Raw genomic sequence first — 20,077 nt, 5'->3', positions numbered from 1 at the left:
GTTTACAAATTCCGTTTCTAAATATGGATTAGACATAATGCCAGCGCAAATGGCTTTTAAAGGGGATGAGAGCTGAGACTCTCATTGGTTTATTGCACGTTACCCCCAAAACACACTTATTACTCATTACGATGATAGGAACAACCCTTTTAGGCTGTGCGTTTGGTGCAAAAAACTATTTTTCCCGTCGTTAAATTAGCAAAAGTGGAATCGGACAAGCCCATTTAGACTGTGCGCCGTGTGCTTTAGACAATGCGCTTAGATGCAAGGGACCGTTCTCGGGGAACAAGGGTTACATACATTTTTAAAGCTCAGTAGCTTTAGCCTCTCTTACACCCTCTCGGTTTAAAATGTAAAATTGCAGTTATTTGTGGAGCAATTTTTTTGTACGAGTGGTAAAAAAAGGTTATTTGAACATGTAATATATCTGCCGTGTTTTTCTGACTAAACGAAAGCATTGCAATTGTTTACCTGTTCACATGCTTACGTGTTTACATATTCCCCAGATGATCGTCATTTAAAAGGTTACAGAATATACGTTCCCATCATTGTACATTTAAACTCTTAGCAACTGTTAACCAAACTACAAACTCTTCCCCATCTGCAGCAGAACACACGTGTGATATAGTATTCGCCTTGGCTCCTCGTCTTTCTGTTTACAGACGTAATCATGCAATAAATGCTTCAAGTTCATTTAGTCATTTAGCAGACGCTTTTGTCCAAAGTTCAAGTTATATTTCTTTGCGAAATCCGACCTGGCTAAGCAAATGATAAACGTGTAATATAAACAAAATGAATCATATAGTTGGTTTACATCAGTAAATCCAAACTCTTATTTAAATAAAACCCATCCTGTTTCTCACAGTAATGATTCCTGTTAGGTTCATAAAGACTTTTATGTCTTTTCATTTTGTATTCTTGTGTTATCTTACTGTGACATGTTGTTTAGCTCAGATTAAGCACTCCTTTATTCTCATTGTGCTCTTTGTAATACTTTTGAGATTACAGTCAGCACATAAGAGAAGAAAGCAGATCCCAGCTGAAAGTCTGATGATGGTTTTGTTTTAAAGGACTGAATCAGAAGAGTGTTAAATACTTAGATGACAGAAATACTGCAGGCTGTGTTGATGTTGAAGGAGTTCAAGGTTTGGCTGGTGAGCAGGGTTCAGTTAGCCAACACCATCTGTTTCTTTAGAAATCTGATCTGAGGTAACTCTGTAACGATTAGTTTTGCAAGCAACATATAATGCATAGACTGTAAAAAAATGGACGTAGTGTCTGTGACGTCACCCATAGGTTTCTGAAAGTCGTTTTCGAAGCTTAAAGTAGGTGGTGTTTGATGTCGCCATCTTGGCCGTGCGTCCCCGCGTATCATTCACGGATAACCGAAAATTGGTAAAAAGGCGGGACGTGGGAGAAGCTGAGGTGGCTGGTTGCTGAAACCACACCCATCTAGCTCGACTCTAGTGACAGCAGTGGCAGTTCACCCATTTTTTTTTTTTTCATTTCATTTATTTATTTATTTAGAAAAGGGACAGTGTACATTAATTAACAATCGTATATGTAAATGTAAAAGTTTTCATTGGTAGTGCCTTTTGCCAGATGTTATTGGGCTCCAAGCTAAAAAAAAATGGTTAAACATTACAACAATACAACAATACATTACAACCAACAATTAAAATGCATGAACACCTCTATTAAATACAATTAAATAAATACAACAGGTCTATACTAAATTTAATATTATAGGTAATACTAATAAGAATAATAATAAAAGTAGCAACATTAATGTTCACAATGTTGGTTATGAAGAAGCCATTTCTTAAGATTAAGCTTAAAAGAGATGAATGATGAGCACTCTTTAATTGAGTGAGGTACAGCATTTCACTGATGTGAAGCTCTGAATGAAAAAACAGTTTGACCAAAAGTTGTTCTCCTACGTGGAATTATACAATCTGCTCTAATAGCACCTCTTGTAATTCTGTTTTCAATAGATTTAAATAAGCCAAAGAAAGAGGAGCCATATCATGCATAATCTTATAAACTAAACAACAATTTTTAAAATTGATTAGATTTTCCCAATTAAACAAATACTTATTTAAAATGTTACAATAATGAAAGCTAAATTGTTTTTATCTAAAAATGTAAGTGCTTGTTTATATAGTGATTCTAATGTGTATTCGACCAACTTGTCAAACAATATGTGACCTGAGAAAGAATCATTGAGTGGAAATATATCTTTGCTGCCTCATTTGATAAGCAATTTCTAATAAACCTAAAATTGACCAGGTTAAACTTAATCTTTTTGCAAACTTTTTTTTATGTGAATTTTAAAACTAAGACAGGAGTCCAGATGTACCCCTAGATATTTACATTCTGATACAACATGTAGTCTTTCTCCTGAAATAAAAATGTCATGCTTTATATTAGGCCTATGTCCTTTAGAAAAAACCATATCAACTGTTTTTGACACATTTGACCTCAAAAAACTCTGATTAAGCCAGGATGTAACTTTTATCATAACGTCTGTCAACTTTTTTGCTACCTCTTCTGAATTTTCACTGTGTGTAAAGATGACTGTATCGTCAGCATATATTAAGATATTACATTATTCACAATCCTTGGGTAAATCATTAATGTACAAGCTAAAGAGAATTGGGCCCAATATTGACCCTTGCGGTACACCAGTTGATAGACCTACTAAATTAGAATTACAATTATCAATTTTTACTTATTGACAACGAGAAGAAAGATAAGATTTGATCAAATTTACAGAATGTTTTGAGAAATTAAAATCATATAATTTATGCAAGACATTATTTTGGTTTATAGTGTCAAATGCTTTCTGTAAATCAAGAAATCCAGCCCCTATCACACCACCTTTATCAATTAATTTTTTTACCTTTTCTGTAAAGTAACAAATTGCACTTTCTGTTGAGTAATTTGCCCTAAAACCAAATTGCATCAGATGTAATTGGAAGGAACTATTATTAACTCTTTCACCGCCAGCATTTTTTAAAAAAGTTGCCAGCCAGCGCCAACGTTTTTCATGATTTTCACCAAAGTTTAATGCCTTCCAGAAAATGTTTTTCTTCAGATATATAAACATACAATATACCAAAAGAAAGAACAGACCCTCTGCTTTCAAACAAAAAAACCCGTTTCATCCTACCTTGAGTAGTTCTTTTGTAATCAGCTTTTGAATATGGGTAGGTTTCTGCAAAAACACCACATTTTGAGCAAAAAGCAGAGATAATTCCATGTTTGTGACGGACTTTTCATAGAGATCCCATTCAGAGCGATCTTTAAAACAGACACGAACATGCAGCAGCTTGCCCTAGGGCAATACTTTCGGGTTTAAAAAGTTGCGGAAGGGCGCCACCTGGTGGATAATAGCGGTATTGCGGAAATATGGAAAATCTCGTCATTGGCGGGGAAGCGTTTTCTCTTAATTGACGAGATATCTCGTCAATGGCGGGGAAAGAGTTAAGATAATCAATAATTTGTTCGGCCACTAGTTTTTCAAAAACCTTTGATATTATAAGTAGGACACTGATAGGCCTATAATTACAGGGTAAACGAGTGTCGCCTTCCTTAAATATAGGAGTCACTGCACCTATCACTCAAGTGGCCACGCCCCTAATTATGCAGAACTTTAAGGCTTAATATAATTAAACGGATGAGTTACAAAAAAAACATCCCCTCACAGTTGTCATGAAGGGCAAAATTAGCTAAAATTAGTTTCTGAAAACCCAGCATGCATCATTGATGTGTTAACATGGATTTATTTCATAGTATTTACATGCATAACATCATTTCAATAGAATTAGTTTTTTTATGACAATATCTTTTATATGTGATCTCTCTGTCTTTCAGGGCTATCATAGACCGAACCACTACATTGCTACACAAGGTAAGAGTCTTAGACATCACTTCATGTGTGTTTTTGGAGGCAGATGGCTTTAGTCCACAGGGTCTTATTCACTTACACTGAGTTTGGCTGGTGTGTGTTTGTGTGCCCTTCTCGTCTTCTCAGCAATAAATCAGGTCTGGTTGAGATGGGCGGCACACGGGCGGCATATTAAATAAATAGATTAAGAGGCGCACGTTTGTCACTCGACTAATCTGGTCTGCAGAGGGCTCAGCCGTGACCTCGCGGGTTAAAGCTGATGAATGCCTCATTGATACCTTCACTGTGTGTGTGTATGCGTGTGTGTGTGTGTGTGTGTGTGTGTGTGTGTGTGTGTGTGTGTGTGTGTGTGCGCCATCTCAATCTGCCAGTGTGGAGTGGGGAGTTGCATAATTATGTGTTTATCAGAGCATTGCATGCATTTCTCCTCTGTGTCTCAATTATAACAAACACAGAAGCACATCCACAAGAGTCCACAGCAGACGTAAACATCCATCACTCTCTCCTTGTGTGTCTTGTTTCTCCCTCTCTCAGATTTCAGTTTAAATGAGATTAGTAAAGATTGAATTAAATGTGTGTGAGAATGCTTGAGGATTCATCTCTACCTGTATGATGCCTTTTATCTCTCATGAGACGCTGCACATCTTTCCATAGTAACAGTCAAGATTTAATTATTGTAAAGATCTCTTGATTCATTTAGATCAATCTATGTATGCCAAACTGAAAGTGGACAGGAAGTAGACATGAGGACACTTCCCCTCAGGACGGCCATGACACCAGAGCAAGAAAGAAAATATTGATGTTCTCTGCAATATATAAATAATTGATCATTTTCATTGTAAGTTTGACATGAGAGCAAGACAGTCAGACAGACAGACTTTCTCTTAGCAGCAGTGACTCGCGGGACAGAATTCGTCCTGAGACACAGTGGAGAGGTCGAACTGTGAGGAGGATGATGGGAGATTTTTACCTCTGTCTGCTTATAGAAGAATAATGTATGAACTGTCAGTGTGGAGAGATATGATGGGATAAAAGAGCCTCACTTTATACTCAATGAGAGAAAAAAACTCTTATATGAGTCATATACTCGTATGTGAGTGAGTGAGGAAGTGACTGTGTGTGTGTGTGTGTGTGTGTGTGTATGTAAGCGAGCGAGTGAGTGAGCGAGCGACAGTGTGTGTATGAGGGGGTGTGTATGTATGTATGTGAGTGAGTAAGCGAGTGAGTGAGTGAGTGAGTGAATGAGTTAGTGAGTGAGTCAGTAAGCGAGTGAGTGAAAGAGTGAGTAAGCGAGTGAAAGAATGAGTGAAAGAGTGGGTGGGTGAGTGATTAAGCGAGTGAAAGAATGAGTGAGAGTGAGTGAGTGAAATAGTGAGTGAGCGAGTGAAAGACTGAGTGACCGAGTGAAAAAGTTAGTGAGCGAGTGAAAGAATGAGTTAAAGAGTGAAAAATGAGTGAAAAATTGAGTGAGTGAGCGAGTAAAAGAGTGAGTGAGTGAAAGAGTGAGTGAGTGAAAGAGTGAGTGAGTGTATGTATATGAGTGAAACAGTGAGTGAGTGAGTGAAAGAATGAGTGAAAGAGTGAGTGAGTGAAATAGTGAGTGAGCGAGTGAAAGACTGAGTGACTGAGTGAAAAGGTGAGTGAGCGAGTGAAAGAATGAGTTAAAGAGTGAAAAATGAGTAAAAAATTGAGTGAGTGAGCGAGTAAAAGAGTGAGTGAGTGAGTGAGTGAAAGAGTGAGTGAGTGAGTGAGTGAGTGAGTGAGTGAAAGAATGAGTGAGTGAGTGAGTGAAAGAGTGAGTGAGTGAGTGAGTGAGTGAAAGAGTGAGTGAGTGAGTGAGTGAGTGAGTGAGTGAGTGAGTGAAAGAATGAGTGAATAAGTGAGTGAGTGAATGGGTGGGTGGGTGGTTGAGTGAGGGAAAGTGTGAGTGAGTGTATGTATATGAGTGGAAAAAGTGAGCGAGTGAGTAAAAAAATTAGTGAATGATTGAAAGAGTGAGTGAGTGAAAAAATGATTGAAAGAGTTAGTGAGTGAGTGAGTGAGTGAGTGAGTAAGCGAGTAAAAAGTCACCGAGCGAGTGAGTGAAAAAGTGACAGAGAGAGTGTGTGTGTGTGTGTGTGTGTGTGTGTGTGTGTGTGTGAGTGAGTGAGTGAGTGAGTGAGTGAAAGAGTGAGTGAGTGAGTGAGTGAAAGAGTGAGTGAGTGAGTGAGTGAGTGAGTGAGTGAAAGAGTGAGTGAGTGAAAGAGTGATGGAGTGTGTACGTAAAGGAGTGACAGAGTGAGTGAGTAAAAGAATGACTGAGTGAGTGAAAAAGTGATGGAGTGTGTATGTATATGAGTGAAAGAGTGAGCAAGGGAAAGAATGAATGAATAAAGAGTGAGGGAGTGAGGAAGGAAGTGAGTGAGTGAGTGAAAAAGTGACAGTGCGTGCATGCATGCAAGTGAGTGAGTGACAGAGAGTGTGTGAGTGAGTGAAAGAGTGATGGAGTGTGTACGTATATGAGTGAAAGAGTGAGTGAGTAAAAGAATGATTGAAAGAGTGAATAAGTGAGTGAGTGAACAAGTGACAGAGAGAGTGTGTGAGTGAGTGGAAGAGTGATGGAGTGTGTATGTATATGAGTGAAAAAGTGAGCAAGTGAAAGAATGAATTAATGAAAGAGTGAGTGAGTGAGTGAGTGAGTGAGTGAGTGAGTGAGTGAAAGAGTGAGTGTGTGAGTGAGTGAAAGAGTGATGGAGTGTATACGTATATGAGTGATAGAGTGAGCAAGTGAAAGAATGATTGAAGGAGTGAATAAGTGAGTGAGTGAAAGAGTGAGTGAGTAAAAGAGTGATGGAGTGTGTATGTATATGAGTGAAAAAGTGAGCAAGTGAAAGAATGAATTAATGAAAGAGTGAGTGAGTGAGTGAAAGAGTGAAAGAGTGAGTGTGTGAAGGTGTGAAAGATTGTGTGTGCTTGCGTGTGTGTTAAATGTTAGTGCGTTCCTTTAAATCTAAACATATATCACTCACTCACTTACTCACTCAGTCACTCTTGTGTAATTTAGCCGTGTGAATATTCTGTAAGCAACACCTGTGTGCTGTTTCACTATAAAAAGTGATGTGGGTTTGAAAGGTGAGTCAATGACAACAGAATCGATCATTTTAGATGAACTGTTGCTTTAATGAAAACTGAAGTGTGTATGAAGCTCAGCTGGACTGACAGGCGCTGGTCTAAAGCTCAAAAGAAAACATGGATACACACAGATATGAATTGATCCTTCGATAGCAGCTTGAGCTCTCAGTTATTAGATAGATGGAGTAAAAACAGAGTAAACTCTGGTGGTCTCTACAGCATGACTTACAAATGTCAATACATTATTAATCATCTAGCAATCTTCTAGCAACATGCTTAAAACTCCTCTGAACACCTGAGCAACACCCTCGCATGTTTCCCAACAGATAAACCAATGTTATGATCCAGACCAGGTGTGTGTGTGTATGACTGTCACTAACATGTAAAATTAATGAGCACACACTTTGTGTCTATCAGTCACTTTACATTATGCTGTTATAGGAGAATTCAGCACACACACACTCGAATACATCAGATGAAAAGTGGTAGTTTTCCAGAAGTGTCTGTCAGCAGCTGTCGACAGCTGAGGTTTGTGATGCGGGTTTGTGTGAGCAGTTTCCACCCTTTTTTGGCAGAATCTTCAGACTTCAGCATAAAGTTTTCTCCTTTATAAAACTTTGCAAGCAAGTTAGTAGCAGATTCATTTTCCTGGAAAGGTATTTTTAAATTAAAGCACATTTATTTATATTGTATGAATGTTTTTTTTTAAATGTCACTAGATGTGAGTTACTGTTCAGTGTCCATATCGCTGGACTCTGTTTCAGTGGCAACATGCTGGAACTGAACCAGTTTATACCACCCTGCAAAAAATGACCTTTTTATCTTGTTTTCAGTACAAATATCTAAAAATTCTTAAATCAAGATGAAGTTTCTTGATGAGCAAAATAATCTAAGAAAATAATAAGTCTAGTTTTTAGACAAAAAAATATCAAATTTAAGTGAATTTGTGTTTAAAGCAAGCAAAACCAAAAAAATCTGCCAATGGGGTGAGAAAAAAAATCTTGAACTTTTTTCTTAAAGCTCCACTGTGTAGGATCTACTCCCATCAAGCGGTGAAAGTCTATATGACAACCAACTGAATTTTACTTTCTAGCCCCCCCCATTCGGAACGCGTTTTAACTCGTACGGTGGCCCGGCCGTGTCATGCCAAGGTTAACATGGCTTCCAGTAGTTACAAAGCAAAAGCAATGAAAAAAAAATGAACAATTTGCAATGTCATTTGCCTGTGATCAGTCAAAGCACACAGATTTATGTTAAACATGTAAAAAGTCTGATTGTCATGATATGTCCGCTTAAAATCACATACAAAAAGAAACCATAAACGTAGCTTAGACACTTCTTTTTTCATCGACGCGAGGAAAATATCACACGGGCTGTTAAACTTGGTATTAAGATGTGTTTTCATTGATCAGATCACAAGTGGACGAGAGAGACACATTACGTTTACACTTGGTGTTTAAATCCGTCTCTTTTTGTCCATTTTCGACAGCTTCTCTTCAGATTACTGAGGAGATGGTCTGTGGACCAGTCCCTCTCCTGTCATTTACTCATGAGCTGGAGTAATGACAGGTTTAAATGGACACGAACTAATATGTCAGAGTCCAATGCTTATGTTTAAGTAAACATTACATGTCTGTGTATATGTAAGAGCTTTCTCTGATATTGGTGAAATAAGATCGCTCAACTTTCACACGCTTGTAAAATGAAACGAAAGACGCGCAGATCAGACGCTTTTATCAATGAAAGGCTAAAAATAGCGCTGTACACCGTGTGTTTGTGTTAGAGGTCAGAAAAGATGAAAAACATTTATCTCAGTACCTCAGATTACATAAATGTGCGGAGAGACGGCGTGTGGCTGTTCCAAGACATTAAACCACATGCATGTTTACACTAACAAGTGTTACGCATACCCATGCTATAGTTAGCCAAGGAACTATAAAACTTCAAGTTTACAACATAAACTGTATAGATGTAAACGAATATGCTGAATTACCTGTGGTGAAGATAGAAAGTAACTTGAGTCCAATGAGCCCCATCTTGGAAAACTAACTCCAATATTGACTTTGGTCTTGATGTTTTTCCTGTCGCGTTGTCGTTTAAAATCCCTGTTTCGCTTCCTTGGCGACTTGTTTTAATGTCCTCGAGAATAGTTCTTCAACAGGCTTTCAAATCAAAGCATTAGATCGCAGGTTTATCACGGCGTGCGGCCGAAGGATTCAGTCTAACGCAGGTCGCATATCCGGGCTGCATACGTCATCAAGCCTGGTTTATTTAAATTAACTGAGCATTACATTCGCAAGTCATAAGCATATTACATCAATTTACAATTAACTAAGAATAAATGTCAGCTTTATAATTGTTAATATTCTGAAATAAGACTGTCTTGATGACGTATACCGCCTACACATGCAACCTCCGTAGGCTTCAGCTCGCGGCCAGCTTGAGTGTACTCTGAAAGCGCGAAAGGTGGAGCTTGAATTTCAGGAATGTCCCTCGTCGGCGAATGTATTTCAAAGATGGAGGCACAACATGGATTCAGCCAGAGAGCGACTCGATCGTATGTATTTTAAATAGCAGATTCTACACTTACGAGAATACTTTGATTAGTGGGGTGGAAGGAATTACACATGAATGAGCACATACTTTTGGAAGAAAACATGGGTTTTTGCTAAGAATTAACTAAAAAAAGTACACACTGGAGCTTTAAACACTTAATTTAAAAAATGGCATTTTTTTGTTTGTTTTAAGCACAACTTCACTTAAAATTTAGGTCATTTTGCTTAATTAAAGATATTTTTACTGAAAACAAGACTGAAATACTAAGAAGTAAGTCATTTTTTGCAGTACATGACCTTTTTTCTGACCGAAGTTGTCTGACCAAAATGTGACCGAAAGATAAAGTTTGATTGTTAAATGTGTTTAAAACAAACAGTAACTAATCCCATTGTATGACCCAAAGAATGCCAATGCACACATTTTTGGTGGTTCAATAAACCAAAGCCAAATTCAAGAATTTATGGGAGCAAAATGGATTGAAAGATGATAATAAAATAACCCAATATGAGTCAAGTATTCTACTCAAGTAGTCAAATTAATAAAAAAAAACAGGGTGTGGAAAAAATATATATTGCCAATTTTTGACCAGTAGTTAATAATGTTGTCATGTGTGCTTATTTAGTTTTTGAGTTTTTCAAAGATGACAGCCGTACCTCAGCGTCAAACAGACCCACTTTAGAGATTATTTGCTTCTCTGAATCTGAGATGTAAAATCTGCTAATCCAGAATGTGTTTGGTAGAGATGTGTGAGACAATGAAGTTTCTGGAAACATCTCTGTCACGCTGTCAGTGGCGTTACTCGTCTGTCTGTACATGTTGTTGGCCGTGCGCTGGTAAGTGCTGCAGATCAACGCAAACCCACTCAGCAGATGTCCTGCTTGCCTCCCACTATGCTGGGAAATATTACCCATAATCCCCTGGGGCGTGTGGGCAGAGACAGAGTGGGAGTGAAGGCATTTGAGGAGTCAGAGACTGTGAGAAATTAAGGTTTAATATTACTACACATTAGATGAACTCGTGCTACCTGAATGTCAACACATACCTGACATCTCAACCAAATACTTCAAATACAAATGAAAATGAAAATTTGTGTCCATAAAAATCTAAACTAACAAGTCTTATTTTTTATGAAATATTTCAGTCTTCATTTATTAAAAAACTGTTTACCCATGTGAGTCATTACTTTTTTTAATTCATGTGCCCTCATAAACTTTAATCAAAATCTTAAAATGTACCTCCGCTTGTGTCGATCATTCTCTGATGAGGTCAGTTTGACGGCATTCTGTATTCAATCAATTCACAGTGATAAACAAAGCCACACCCACTGTTTTCCTCGTGTGATATTCCATTTCACTCGGAAATATGTGATCAGGCCTTTTCCATTCCACGATTATGGAACAATCTTCTCTTAGTAGTTTGTGAGGCCTCATCTTTATCAATTTTTAGATCCTCTTTATTGAAGCACTTCTATAACTTGAGGGTTGAATTGGATTTGATGATTAGCCCACTTCATGTGCTTGACTTTTATTGACATTCAATTTTTTAGTTTTATTGATTTTAATGTATATTTTTTTAACAGTCTGTACAGCACTTTGGTCTGTCCTCGTGACAGTAAAAATTTGCTTTATAAATAATAAACCAAACCAAATATGTCCTGTCTACTGTCTCCCCTGATATTTTATCTAACCAAACTTTTACTGTGTGCAATAGAATATCAAATTAATTGAAACCTTAAAGCCCGATTTATAGTCGTGTGTAAGTTTTACGCCATAGCTACTGCGTAGGCTATCCGTAGCCTGGGCGTAGCTCTGCGTAGCCTGACGTGCACCTCGCAAAAAGTTTAACAGCGCGTCAGATCTACGCGGACCACAAGCGCTGTGATTGGTCCAGCAGAACCCCTCCCCTCAGGTAAAAAAAACTGCGTCATAGGTATTTTCATTTGCGACAGTGAAAACAAAGATGAGCCAAGTTGAGGAGTGATTTAACTCAAACTGCAACAAAAGTCGCTGTTTATTTACTTCCATCATTGCTCATACACAACAAGTTGCTGTTTCTTCTTCGTTTGTGTGTTAACTTGCCAAGCTTCTTCTTCTTTGACGGTCGCGCTGCTACTGTGTTTACACGCATGGATACTGACTACCAGCGGTCTGCGCGCGTGTTTGCACGTTGACGCGGAAGACGACGCAAAAGTATAAATTAAAACCGACACGGAACCTACGCCGTTGCGGCTACGCCATAGGACCTACACACGACTATAACAAGCACAGCTATAACTCATGATCGGCTGTGTTTGGACACATAGTGAAACAGTTCAGTCAAATCACCCTTACTCATATTTCTTCATCACAAAAGTATAACTCATCCCAAAACAGTGTCATTGAAGTCAGAATCATGAACAGGAAGTTATGATCGACTTCCCTAATATCATATGTCCTGCCTACATTATTATGTATACTTAGACAGTGATTTACTGTGGTAAAACATTCTGCTGAACACCTGCTGTACTGTGACACACCTCAGTACAGTCTTTGTAACACATGACCTCTCATGGTTTATTTTGTCAGTATAACTGCAGTAAAGCTTTATATATTTCATTACTCATACAGTATTGTCTTTACAGGACCCATGCAGGAAACCGTTGTGGACTTCTGGAGAATGGTCTGGCAGGAGAACACCGCAACCATCGTCATGGTGACCAATCTAGTAGAAGTTGGCAGGGTGAGTGTGTAGCTTGTGTGTTAAAAGTCAAATGTCTGGAGTCATGAGAATGTTAAAGTGATTTCAGAGTGTGTGTGCGTGCATGTGTGCGCGTGTGTGTGTGTGTGTGTAAGTGTGTGTGTGTGTCTGTGTGTGCGCGCGCGTGCGTGCGTGTGTGTTTGTGAGACTGATTGGCTGATGTGAATCTGATCCACTCCTCCATCAGTTTGTGAAGTTCAGGTCGTGTGCAGATGGGCTCCCAGAGGATCTCGCTGAGTAAATGATCCATCCTGGGCTTCATCAATGTGAACTGGCTGGAAACTAATCAATAGAGCTCATTATAAGACCGTCCATTTATACAGACAGACTGCTGATGATATCATGTGACAATAACATCATTACTGAGGTTATAATACGATACAAAAGAAATTTAATAGCTGCTGCTGATGAACTGAAGTGTATATAAGGACAAAATAAAAAATCTGAGTTGGTTTAGTTAAATATCTTTCAGTACCTCTCAGTGTCTCTCTGTGTCAGTCTTTCTCTGTGCCTCTCAGTCTTTCTCTGTGCTTCTCTTTGTCTCTCTGTGCCTTTCAGTGTATCTTTGTGCCTCTCAGTGTATCTCTGTGTCTTATAGTGTACCTCTGTGTCTCTCTGTGCTTCTTTGTGCCTCTCAGTGTCTCTCTGTGTCTCTCAGTGTCTCTCTGTGTCTCATAGTGTTTCTCTGTGTCTCCTTGTGCCATACAGTGCCTCTTTGTGTCTCTCTGTGTCTCTCAGTGCCTCTCTGTGTCTCACAGTGTTTCTCTTTGCCTCTTTGTGTCTCTCTGTGCCTCTCAGTGTTTCTCTGTGCCTCTTTGTGTCTCTCAGTGTTTCTCTCTGTTTCTCTGTGTCTCTCAGTGTTTCTCTGTGTCTCCTTGTGCCATACAGTGCCTCTTTGTGTCTCTCTGTGCCTCTCAGTGTTTCTCTGTGTTTCTTTGTGCCTCTCGGTGCATCTCTGTGTCTCTCAATGTTTCTCTGTGTCTCTCAGGGCCTCTCTGTGTCTCACAGTGTTTCTCTTTGCCTCTTTGTGTCTCTCTGTGCCTCTCAGTGTCTCTCTGTGTCTCTCAGTGTCTCTCTGTGTCTCATAGTGTTTCTCTGTGTCTCCTTGTGCCATACAGTGCCTCTTTGTGTCTCTCTGTGTCTCTCAGTGCCTCTCTGTGTCTCACAGTGTTTCTCTTTGCCTCTCTGTGCCTCTCAGTGTCTCTCTGTGTCTTTCTATGTCTTTCTGTGTCTCTCTGTGCCTCTTTGTTTCTCTCTGTGCCTCTTAGTGTTTCTCTGTGCCTTTTTGTCTCTGCGTCTTTCTGTGCCTCTTTGCCTCTCTGTACCTCTCAGTGTCTCTCTGTGTCTCTGTGTCTTTTTATGTCTTTCTGTGTCTCTCTGTGCCTCTTTGTTTCTCTCTGTGCCTCTCAGTGTTTCTCTGTGTCTCTGTGTCTTTTTATGTCTTTCTGTGTCTCTCTGTGCCTCTTTGTTTCTCTCTGTGCCTCTCAGTGTTTCTCTGTGCCTTTTTGTCCCTCTGCATCTCTCTGTGCCTCTTTGCCTCTCTGTTTCCCTTTTTGCCTCTCTGTACCTCTCAGTGTCTCTCTGTGCCTCTCTGTGTTTCTCTGTGTCTTTCTATGTCTTTCTGTGTCTCTCTGTGCCTCTTTGTTTCTCTCGTGCCTCTCAGTGTTTCTCTGTGCCTTTTTGTCTCTGCGTCTCTGTGTGCATCTTTGCCTCTCTGTGCTTCTCAGTTTTTCTCTGTGCCTCTCTGTCATCCTCTTGGTGTCTCTCAGCTTATCTCATTGTGTCTCTTTGTACCTTTTAGTGTCTCTCAGTGTCTCCTAATGTGCCTCTCCGTGTCTCTCTCTGTCTCTCAGTACCTCTCTGTGTCTCTTGGTGCCTCTCAGTGCCTTTTAGTGTCTCTCAGTGTCTCCTAATGTGCCTCTCCGTGACTCTCTATGTCTCTCAGTACCTCTCTGTGTCTCTTGGTGCCTCTCAGTGCCTTTTAGTGTCTCTCAGTGTCTCCTAATGTGCCTCTCAGTGACTCTCTATGTCTCTCAGTACCTCTCTGTGTCTCTTGGTGCCTCTCAGTGCCTTTTAGTGTCTTACAGTGCCTCTCAGTTTCTGTCAGGATGTTTATCTATATCTCTATGTGCCTCTCTGTGCCTCACTATCTCTCAGTTTCTGTCACTGCCTCTCAGTGTTGTCGTTCTGCAGTTCAGATGTTTGGTGCTGTGAGCCGTCTGTGGCAGTCTGTCTGCTATATGATGCTGAACTAATGTAGTCGCTGTGTTTCTGGACAATGGGGCTTTCCCCCCTGAAGACCCATAAACTCATCGCACATCTGGGTGCAAACTCATCTTGGGCATTCTTGAGTATTTGCTGCAGATTAGATGATGAAAATGAGAGAGAGCAGGTCTGTGTGTTCGCAGGAAACAAACTTCAGAAACAAATGTGTGTTTGATAGACTGTGTTTTCAGTTAGGGTTAGGGTTAGGGTCTCTATTCATGTTTAGTTTTTCTTGACAGAGCCTTTATACTATTGTTGTAGATGTTTTTTCTAAACCTAACTAAATTTAACCAAACCCAGCACATTCAGACTCTGGGTCAGCACTTTCTCTCATCTAACTGCTCACACTTACCATAATTCTGTAGCAAAGATACAAAAATTCCCTAGACTCCTGTCTGTCTGTCTGCTTGTCGGCCAGTCTACTTTTCATACCTTTAACAATGTATGTTTGCTTAATGTTACTGTACACAGCATTCCACATTCTTTAGCTGATATTTTGGTGGATTTTTAAGATTTTTTAACTAGTGAGCACCAAAATTTGATTTCTCTGTTTTTGAGAACAAATTTCAGGACAGCCTGGTCTGTACACACACACACAGACACATCTCATCCTAATTGCTGAAATAATATGATAGTTTTTCTTTAATATAATCCCAGTGGAACCCGAGCTGAGTTTCTTCATCTCAAGGGTCTCAGTGGGAGATACTCATCTGTGCCGTTCTGTTCTCCAATCAGATTTGGGCTGTAATGATGGAGGAGAGTATTACATTTCCTCGCTCGATGTATCTCTCAGAATAACAGAAGTGTCATAATTCTCTGTGTAACCGCCTCATTTTCTCTTCAGCGTGCCGTCGTCTCGCTAGTTATCATACTGTAAAGTGACTTTTGTAATCATGTTGTCATAAATGTTGTGATGATGTTTTTTCTCCAGTCGATTCCACGTGAGGATTATTAGCAGTTCTTTTCTTTTTATTCTCTGCTGAGAAGATTACATTTTCATATAACAAGGTTTTATTTGATGCGCTCAAACTGACTCATTCTCATCCAAATCTCAGTGGGTTTGTGTCAGTTTTTTTTACAGGAATTACTTTCAAATGTGTATTTTAACTAGACTACTGGGGTGGCCCAGTGGGTAGCAGTGTAACCTCACAGCAAGAAGGTCCCCGGTTTGAGTCTTGTCTACATCAGGAGGTCTTTCTGTGTGGTGTTTGTGTGTCCTCTCCGTGTCACTGTGGGTTCACTCCCGGTACTCCAGTTTCCTTCCACAGTCCAAAAACACTAAAGCTAATGCTATGTTCCAAACAACTTAGATTTAGGATATTTCCTACCTCAACCTGCTCTTTTAATTTGACCAACACGTTAAGGGCCAGATTTACTAACAGCTTGCGGCAGTGCACACCATCTTTTTGGTGTCAAATAACGACTGTCATGATTTACTAAGGATGCTTTGAAAAGGTGTGGTCTGATTATTTTTGCAACTGTCTTTATTGCATATGCATTTCTATGAATTTCCTTATCAGATGCAAATTTTATAAGAAGAGATTATTTGAATGATTGAGAGCGTGTGGTACAAGGCAGAGGATTTTTTTCCACACGTTTATTTGGATTGCCAGAGGAACATATTATTCAAAAATATTTCTTTCCGTTTGCCAAGCTATGTTATTTTTTATTTGCTGGAGGAAAAACATAATAGTCACTAGAAGTCACACAATAGCAGGTGTTTCAAAAATTCTTGTAAATTTTATTTTTTTGTGGCTTTGTTAGTTGGCATTTTACAACTCGAATTTTTATCTGAGATCTCGGTGGTGCTGAACTCAAGCACATCAGGTGTTAGTAGATCACCTGCACCTCATCAGCTCTGATTATTTTCGACCCTGAATTAATTTGCGCTGCTCTTAGTAGATTGCCTTGGTCATTATGAAAATCAGCTGTTTTGCCTGTGTTAGTTAATTTGTGCTTTTTTTTAGTAAATAACCCGCAGATATTAACACTCCCATCAGCGCTTTTTTTGGAATTGCGGTCTCACGCTAATTTGCCCCGTTTAGTAAATCTGGCCCTTAATGTTTTGATGGTACCAAGTCACTTGTAACGTTAATGTTTTAATCGGGGCTGTTAAACACGTTAACATACGCAATTAATTCATCATTAACGTGATAAAATATTTAATAATTTTTCAAATTGTTTTGTTGGCCCAACTATGCTTCATGCTTCTGTTTGTGCTTACTACAAATACTATAGTAAATAGTTGCATGCATGAGTGTCTTTCAACACATTGAAGTCTGTGTGTTTGTAAATGACTTTGATATCATCAGTCTGTCTGTCAAATAAGAGCTTAACTGCGATGAACTGCTTGTATAGTTTCAGAAGTCTAATCAATCAGATGTAATGCTGTTCAGATGAGCGCTACTCCATTACTGTCTTATTCACAACATTGATCTGAAAGCCAGAGAGTTCACAATCAATAAATCTGTTAATCACGCCTATCATGAGTACTTCACCTCAGGTTAAGTTGAATTGAATGTGATCAGGTGACATTTGAAAGCGAGAGCTATCGTACTGTCACGGTTTAAAGTAAAGGTCAGATGAGACTGTCTGCTCGAATCAGCTGATGACTGAGAACATGTGATCCGTGTGCTAAAGATTAACACGTGTGTTTGTGTAATTTCTCTGTCTTGAGTATGAAGATTTTACCTGAATAAAGTGTTAAACTTACACATCTTAACTTCTTAACCCTGTGTGTGTTTGATGTCAGGTGAAATGCTGTAAGTACTGGCCGGATGACACTGAAATCTACAGAGATGTAAAGGTGACGCTGATCGAGACGCAGCTGCTGTCAGAATACGTCATCAGAACGTTCGCTGTAGAGAAGGTGAGACTCTTTTACTGAACAGGACACTACATTTACCCAGAAATCAGCTCTCTGTCATCACCATCATGATGTTTAAAGCCAACATGAAGACAGGAGGGAACACAAAAAACAATATTACATTATACAAATGTAATACTTTGTTTTGCACTGTTACAGTGCTTTTCCAATGCTTGGTATGACTCGGGTTCCCAGCGGGCATATGACCGACCTTCAACATTGAAATGTGGTTGAAATAATGTCAGTTCTTGTTTTAATGTTGAAACAATGTTGATACAACAGTTACTGCAAGACGGTTGCAAAAGGTTAATAAAACGCTTAAAAATCAACGTTGAAATTTGATTGAAATGTCAGTTGTTGTTCAACGTTGAATCAATTTGCAAAATCAAAAGGTAATTCAACGTTGATTCAACCTTGTCCTTGACGTTGATTCAACAGTGAATCAATGTTGAAATGCCTGCTGGGTTGGCTCGCTTTACTTTGCCTCGGTTTAATTTTACACTGCAGTTATGTAACGCTTCAAAGTGGGTTGGTGGGGTAATAGACATATTGTTATAGTTGTGCTGCCTCTACTGCTGTAGATATCATTTGGGCTGCAACTTACTAATATTTTCATAATTGATTAATCGGGCGATTCTTTTTTCTCGATTAATCGATTAATCGGATAAAACCATAAATATAAACTTTTTTCACTTATTATAGTTAAATAAGGCACTCAATTAAGGCATTCACGTGTAGATGTTTACTTTTAAAAGTGCAAAAGCCACACACTACTACAGACTTTTACTAATATAATATTTATGATTTTGAAATTTTTAAGCCTTCAATAAAAAGAGTTTTGCAGCTTTTAAATAATAAAACATCATTAGATGTGAAAATGTAAGCAAACAAAACTAATTCGAGATGTGCTGGTGAGGAAATTTTGCCACAGATTAATAAACTCATTTTAATCTTCAAACTTTATCTTTTGATAAGAAATAGCTTTATTCGTTATTAACAAATTAAGTAAGTGTTGTATTCGAGACCAGCTCATTCGAGTCCGAGTCAAGACCGAGACTAGAGAAGGTTTATTATACAATTATATATGATCACTATAAAATTGTAAAAACAACAAATCTAATTGTGGAATGGTGGCCTAAGACATTTGCACAATACTGTATATTTGAAAATGTAAATTAATAAATAAATGTTATTATGGTATTAATGATTATCACCAACCACATAATAATTTCTCTTCTAAGATATAAATAAATAAGAAATATAAATATTACAGAAATATATCTAGACTAAATTTACAATATTGTGCTGACTTGTTTACTGCTGGAATTATGTGTACCATTTTGGGTAACAGTGGCTTACCTAATGCTTAAATCTCACTGGACCGGTGTGTGTTATTGCACTGCCATGAGGTAAAAGTCATGGCAGTGCAAAAACCTCCTCAGGTCTGATCATCTAACCTCGCGCCAGTCTGATGCGAAAAAAAATTCACCAATCACTGTTTGTGTCAATCTTACATCAGTCTAAAGAAACAGTAATATATATTTTAAAAGGGACTCATGTGGACTCGAGAATAAGTCAGATTCCAAATGTATTCGAGTACGAGTCCAGACCGAGTCAAAATGCTCACGAGTCCATGACAAGACCAAGACCATTAAAATATGGTCTCGAGACCGAGTCCAAGTCTGGAGTACTACAACACTGAGTAAGTCATCACGATATGAAAGTGATATACATGTGTTGTTACAGAAATAAAAACCTTAATTTCCCCCTTACCTTAAAACAGATGATTGCTTTGTGGTTCATACTAATTTTATAAACGCAACAACAATTAAACAAGTACAAATTCACTGATATTATAGGAAATTAAACCTTTATTAACCAGCATTGGTTTGCAGTTTTGTTTTTTAGGGTTGCCAGATGGGCGTAACAAAACCAGCCCAATGCACATTCAATATGTGTGTCAGCTGTAATGTCTACAGCAGTAGTGGCGGCACAACTATGACGATATGTCTATAACCCCACCAACCCACTTTGAAGTGTTACTAAACATGCACTGAAAAATTAAACCGAGGCAAAGTAAAGCGAGCCAACCCGAGTCATCCCAAGCATTGGAGTCCAAAAGCATCCCAATGACTATTCACAGCCCAAATACAAACAACTAATGAACCAAATCCTTCAATCTCTAACCCCCAGAAAAACATCAACCAGAAACCCAATTCAGAACAGCACACAAGTGTGAACTAATCTTGTATTTAGCAAAGATGCTAGTAATGACGATCCCTCTGACACATCACAGTTTAGTATCATACGGTTTGCTTGGTACTAAAGAAGTACTAGGAAAAACCACACCGAGTTGTACTATGCAGTGGAAAACACCATAAGACACTTTGGCTGATAGTGTCCACCAAATGCATAAATGTAAACATCATTCTTTAATACTTAAATTATGAAATATGATCAGCTGACACACATGATGCTTTATGGAGTTTAAAGAGGAAGCATAATGTTCAGCTATTATACTGAATCCACCAAACCAGATATTAAAGCATTATTTATTTGTGTTACACAGGATAAAATTAAACAGGTTTGGATTCATCCCTCTCTGTACATAAACCTGCAGATCTAATCCAGCT

At 38.7% G+C, this 20,077-nt stretch overlaps 1 protein-coding gene across 6 annotated transcripts in view; it reads left to right on the top strand.

The window, feature by feature from the left end:
• LOC129443264 (receptor-type tyrosine-protein phosphatase mu) overlaps nucleotides 1-20,077 on the top strand; it is a 234,710-nt gene that overhangs the window by 200,269 nt on the left and 14,364 nt on the right. For all 6 annotated transcript variants that reach the window (XM_073864360.1, XM_073864363.1, XM_073864362.1 and 3 more), the window contains 3 exons: nucleotides 3,877-3,913; nucleotides 12,198-12,295; nucleotides 17,331-17,447. In XM_073864360.1, the coding sequence (XP_073720461.1) occupies nucleotides 3,877-3,913; nucleotides 12,198-12,295; nucleotides 17,331-17,447 (252 nt within the window). The remainder of the gene's footprint in view (nucleotides 1-3,876; nucleotides 3,914-12,197; nucleotides 12,296-17,330; nucleotides 17,448-20,077) is intronic.

This window comes from Misgurnus anguillicaudatus, unplaced genomic scaffold (assembly GCF_027580225.2).
Source record: "Misgurnus anguillicaudatus unplaced genomic scaffold, ASM2758022v2 HiC_scaffold_26, whole genome shotgun sequence".
Classification (NCBI taxonomy): domain Eukaryota; kingdom Metazoa; phylum Chordata; class Actinopteri; order Cypriniformes; family Cobitidae; genus Misgurnus; species Misgurnus anguillicaudatus.
The sequence above is the reverse complement of the archived record's forward strand: the minus strand, read 5'-3'. Positions and strand labels throughout refer to the sequence as shown.